General features: G+C 38.2%; 1 protein-coding gene across 6 annotated transcripts; it reads left to right on the forward strand.

Moving 5' to 3' along the window:
- Window positions 1–105: 105 nt before the first annotated feature.
- On the forward strand, window positions 106–3,963 carry LOC105142337 (glucan endo-1,3-beta-glucosidase 4-like). 6 transcript variants are annotated; one of them, XM_011049921.1, is made up of 6 exons: window positions 106–716; window positions 888–938; window positions 1,305–1,417; window positions 1,693–2,937; window positions 3,514–3,541; window positions 3,625–3,963. In XM_011049921.1, the coding sequence occupies exons 3-6, from the start codon at window positions 1,363–1,365 to the stop codon at window positions 3,776–3,778; spliced, it is 1,482 nt and encodes a 493-aa protein (XP_011048223.1). In that variant the 5' UTR covers window positions 106–716; window positions 888–938; window positions 1,305–1,362; the 3' UTR covers window positions 3,779–3,963. The 6 variants fall into 6 exon arrangements, with proteins under 6 accessions (XP_011048223.1, XP_011048222.1, XP_011048221.1 ...); XM_011049920.1 differs by having other exon boundaries at window positions 888–910; XM_011049919.1 differs by lacking the exon at window positions 888–938.
- Window positions 3,964–6,000: the final 2,037 nt, after the last annotated feature.

Raw genomic sequence — 6,000 nt, forward strand, 5'->3', positions numbered from 1 at the left:
AAAATTTGCAGCGTCTTTGGATTTGGTCATGTTGGCTATCTAACATTGGTCAAGCTCAGTGACGTCAAAGCCTGCCATCAGAGGATTGTTTCATATCTGGTAACCTTCTAATGAAATCTAAACTCATTTTCTATATTTAGTTTAGTAGGGTGGGGTGTGTTTTGGAAGTACACCTAATGTATTTAATGAAAGAGTTGATGTTAAGACATAAGTGTGTTGTAAGACTAGAAAATTGTGTTTGTGTTCTTCTGCCTCGATTCTATCCACAGAAAGATCATGCCTTTACATTAGTGGGGCTATTCTTATCTGTGTAGATTGAATAACAGATTCTTTGTACAGGATCAACGTTTAGTTTTTTTGACTAGGAGGAATTGTAGTTGCCTTTTGTGGCTACATAAAAATTTGTTAACTCTTTGAAAGTTGCATACAGGGTTTGGTTTGGTTTCTTGGAGCGTTTCTGCTTTGTTGAGACCAGATACTGTTTTGAGTCTCTTTTCTTGGTTTTCTTATCTGGGTTCTTTGCTATGTGATGTTTTTCTTTGCAATTTAGGCATCTGGGAGCTTGTTTAGGGTTTTGGAATCTGGGTTTTTTAAGATGCAAGGCTTTCTGGGTTTTTGCTTGCTGTTTGTGGAGTTCTATGGATTCTTGAAGTTGAAATTTATCTCCAAGTTTGTCTTTTTTCCCAAAGAGTTAATGTAGGCATGGACTTGTGGAGTTAATTGTGCCCTAAATTCTCACTCTAGTATGTGCTTGGTTGCTCGAAATTGGCTGCATTGAAAATTCTCACATATTTCAAGGCAGTGTCCATGCATCAGCTTAGTATTACTTTTTCTCTGTTAAAGAGGGGTTGTTACAAATTTGATTGTAAGGTCTTTTGGATGGGCAGGAAGGTGGGTGGATTCTCAGATGGTGAGAACATCATAATTTTCTGGTCAATGTGAATACATGGACATGAATACATGTATATGTGTTAGTTACTCCTCCCTTTCCCCTTTCGCAAAAATGGATTCGATTCATGTATATGTTTATTTCCCTGTGCAACCTATTTTGCTGTACTTCCTAGTTCTTTTTGGACTTTCTATGTGATACCTGGCATTTTACATAGTTTTGGAGGCATTTGATGCCTGGCATTTTACATAGTTTCGGAGGCTATTGATTTATGATCTCCGGGTTAATTACTCCTAACTCCATGTTTGGAATCCTTACAGGTTTCTGTCTTTGTACTGCCAGCTTCAGCTAGACCGTGCTTTCTGGCCATTGATTTCTTGTTACATTTTATTGTGTGTTTCTGAGCCTTTGGCAGTTTAAAACTAAGAGCTAGAGATTAGAGTAGCATCTGGATTGAAGTTTTCTTGGATTGGATGGTGCTTGGAAATCTTCTTTTGTTTATTGTTGGCATTTTCAGCTATGCATCAGGTACTTGGTAAACTTATTATGGTCCTTTTGCTACTCTCTTTGTACATATCAAGAGCAAAGTCAGGATTAGATAAAGCTAATTAGACAAGGAGCTCAATCTGCTCTAGAAAAGCTGAGTCCTTATCTTGAGGCCCTGGAACTTTAGTAACTAACGCTTGTAAGTATCTGAAAATTTTCATTTTCAAAACGAAAATTTGGATGTGAGAGTTCATGTTTCTAGAATAGGATCACCGCTCTTACCATCTGTTACTGAAATCACATTCCTGAATTTGCAGGTGCATTTGTAGGAATAAATCTTGGAACTGATGTTTCAAACATGCCATCGGCTCCAGATGTGGTTTCAATTCTCAAAGCCAATCAGATTACTCATCTGCGCCTCTATGATGCTGATGCCCACATGTTGAAAGCCCTTGCAGACAGTGGGATTAAAGTTATGGTTGGTGTTCCAAATGAGGAGGTCTTAGGAATTGGAGAATCTGCATCAAAAGCAGCAGCATGGATCAATCAAAATGTTGCAGCTTACTTGCCTTCAACCAACATTACAGCCATTGCAGTTGGCAGTGAGGTTCTTTCCTCAATCCCTAATCTTGTCCCTGTTTTGGTTCCTGCCATGAACTACCTCCACAAAGCCCTTGTTGCTTCAAATCTAAATTTTCAGGTCAAAATTTCAACCCCTCAAGCCATGGACATTATCCCAAGGCCTTTCCCCCCCTCAACTGCCACCTTTAATTCCTCATGGAGCGCTACAGTTTATCAAATTCTTCAGTTCTTGAAAAACACAGACTCGTACTACATGTTAAACGCATATCCATATTTTGGATACACATCCGGAAATGGCATTTTCCCTCTTGATTATGCTCTCTTCCGTTCACTTCCCTCGGTCAAACAGATTGTTGACCCCAACACTCTTTTTCACTATGACAGCATGTTTGATGCTTTGGTTGATGCAACCTATTATTCTATAGAAGCTCTGAATATGTCTGGGATCTCAATTGTAGTTACAGAAACTGGCTGGCCTTGGCTTGGTGGAGCCAATGAACCTGATGCCACTGCAGAAAATGCTGAGACCTTCAATAGTAATCTGATTCGGAGAGTTCTAAATGATTCAGGGCCACCTAGTCAGCCTCAAGTTCCCATCAACACATACATTTATGAGTTGTTCAATGAAGACAAGAGGCCTGGGCCCGTGTCTGAGAAAAACTGGGGCTTATTTTTTACCAATGGCAGTGCTGTTTATACTTTTAGTTTGAGCACTTCGAATCAAGTTACTGGAAATAATTCTGATTTCTGTGTTGCGAAACCAAATGCGGATCCTGGTAAGTTGCAAGCAGGGCTGGACTGGGCATGTGGGCAAGGAGGGGCTAACTGCGATGCTATCCAAGAAGGGCAACCGTGCTATCTTCCTAATACTTACCAGAACCATGCATCTTATGCTTACAATGACTATTATCAAAAAAAGCGTTCTGTTGGTGCAACATGCGACTTTGATGGTACTGCTGCAACGACTACGGTTGATCCCAGTACGTTCATCTATTATTTTCCCCGTTATTTCTTTACTTTATTTGGTGAGCTTGAGTGCGTTTTTGCAGATGACTCAAAACTGATTGTTCCAAGGAAAATGCTCTGATAGAACTTTCTTTTTATTCTTATTTTTCTGGTCTATTACTTCCATGCTGAGAACTGCTGGGTTTCCTTAACAGGGAATTTCTCCGTGCATGGTGGGATTTTACCATGCTCTTGTTTAATGAAAGGTGGTTTGAAAGTCTATGCATCAAATATTTTTTTACATGATATCCATTGCTGTGCCTTACATTCACTCCGCTCTAGATGTTCTAAGGATTATGTTAATTGTAACGACATAAATAACTGAACATGAACTCATGAAGCAGGCTAGTTCCAGCCGATAGTCTCTGAAATGCCAGTACCTAGCGGTAAATAGAGGTCCCGCCAAATGGGCTTTGAATATTATTCTCTTTGCATCCTGTACTCTGTCATTTTCCTAACAAGAGGGAAGAAAGCGATGGAATCATTACCGCAAATCAATAGTTTTTACTGCTTTTGTTCCTAATTTAGTTATTTATGGTTTGTTCTTGCAGGTTATGGATCCTGTAAATTTACCGGGAGGTGAGAATCTGAATCTGCTTGTAGTTGATCCATCCTGCACTTAACTTTTTATAGTAATTCACCTAATTTCTGCATTGAAACAGTTCAACTATCACACCGAACTCAAATGGAGGATTTACAACAACTGTGGCACCTGGACCCGTGACTCCTCAAGGAGGGAGTGCGACTGTGAACCTGCCAGTTTCAAAAATCCAGTTTCTATTATCAGCAGTGTTTCTTGCTCTAGTCTTGCTTTGACACCTAGGTCGTTTTGCATCTTGTTAGGTGTTTCAACAAGTGGTGAAGATCATTCACTCACTGAAAATGATTACAAATGCTCGATGTACACTGATTAAATAATTTATAGGAATGTTCATGTGTTGTTATTTGGTTCCACCAATTTGTTTCTGTTCAAGCCCCCCCCCCCTCATTTTTGTTTCTTTCCCCTTCCCCGGTCAACTATATAGGGCTCGCTAGAATGTGTAACATTCAGGCAACTAGGCTTCAATTTTTTGGGACAACGGAATCAGTTAGACGTCGATTCTGTAACAAGTTCAGTGAGATATACCCTTCATATAGGCATCATTCTTGAAACAAATTGCTAAAAGTCATCTGGGAATGAAATGCATTCCTTCTGTTTCTATGCCATGCTAGCGAAATGTCTTCAGATCACGATACTTAGTCACGTGTTTGTGCGAAAGTCCGGAAGCTCATGATTCATTTGTTGACTTACCGATGCGTTGGAAACACAATGGTAAACTCATATAGCTGCTAACACTTTGCGTTCGAATCTAAGAAGAAGAAATTTCTTCGTGTTGCATTAATGTATATGTGGATGATTTTTTTGAAATGAAAAAGCTTCTACGAGGAAGATTAATCCGTCAACGTTTAAAGAAACAGAAAGCAGAAAGCAGAACCAAGCCAACTGACTCCCTGTCTGAGCCAGGCTGCGCTGGCTGAAGAGCAGCTATGAACCCATATGCAAATGCTTTGAGCAACAGGTAGGATCATTCAGCATACCCAATTTGGTGGATTTATTTCAAATTCCAAAACAGATCTCCTCCTACTATGTTACTACATTCATGGTATTGGGCTAGTTTTAAGTGTCTTAGCATAGGGTTGTAATAATATGGATTCAAATCACTCGTATTCCATGGACTCTGGTTACTCAGAGAGTAAAAACAGCAATTTTATCTTCAAAATTCCAAAAAGAAAAAAACTTAATTAAATTTGATGTCTACACAAACAAATCGACTTGAGTTCTTTCCAACCCAGCTCAGGTGGTGGGTCAATGCAATTTAAGACTCTTTTTCTTTATTTAAAAAATAATATTATTTTGGTAGGGAAAAAAATCAGTTTAAAGTAAAACAAAATTCGAAACAGGTTCGTTTCTGTATTGAAACCTGATTTTTCAGAGTGTTTTTTTTTAATAACAAATTGTTGATTTTTATGGTTTTTACATAGATGATTTTAGCGCATTAAAGTAAAAGATAAATTAAAAAATATTATTTTAATTAAAAATATTTTAAAAAACACTGCAGTATGATGACTTAACACTGACATGATCACATGAAACCTCAGGCGATGCCAAAAGGATTTTGTCATATGTGTAATCAATCACATGTCATTGTTTGTGTCCAAAATGACAAAACAAAATAATAGTTTATAGATCTTGCTGTTGAAACAAATTTAAGACAAAATAATAATTTATAGATCTTGCTGTTGAAACAAATTTAAGGAAAAATAATAGAAGTATTATACATTAATACCTTATAAAACCACAGTGGCAAATTCCAAACGAAACCCTAAACCATCGAGTCTGAGATTATCTTTAGGATAATTGAAAAATATAATTGACAGAAACCAGAATGGATGGAGGCTGATGCTACTAGTTTTTCTACGAAGTGCCACTACGTTGCTTATAATACCGCTAGATATCAAGTTGTTATTTGTATTAATTTGCTGCTGTCCTGACAAGCTTCCGCCTGAACTGGCGATGACATGAAACTGAAGGGATGCCAGAAGGATTCTGTCATCTGTGCAGTAGGCTCCACATGAATCTGTCTTGAATTTGACGGGAGAGAACAGGACAAAAATAATTGCACTTAAGTGTCTTAGCAAAACTAGTAAGAATATTATGCATTAATACCTGTAAAGAATCAGTAGAATCACAGCCACAAATTCAAAACGAAACCTGGAATCATCAAGTCCTGGGATCAATGAAAAATTGATCAAAAACCATGATGTTTTGAGGCTGATTTTACCCGTACAGAGGCCCATATAAGACCAAATTTGAGCCCTTGACCGATAATAATGCAAGCGAAGGGGCAGCATCAAATCTTAGACTTGATATGGTGATGTTGACAGTGTATCAGTTCTAGTATTTTTACCCTTTTCTGAAAACTAGAGCATGGCCTGAGGAAGTTGCGTGAAGTCTATGATGTATCTCGAGATGTTGATGCCAAGAAATTGATGACATG

This window comes from Populus euphratica, unplaced genomic scaffold (assembly GCF_000495115.2).
Source record: "Populus euphratica unplaced genomic scaffold, PopEup_1.0 scaffold140.1, whole genome shotgun sequence".
Classification (NCBI taxonomy): Eukaryota; Viridiplantae; Streptophyta; class Magnoliopsida; order Malpighiales; family Salicaceae; genus Populus; species Populus euphratica.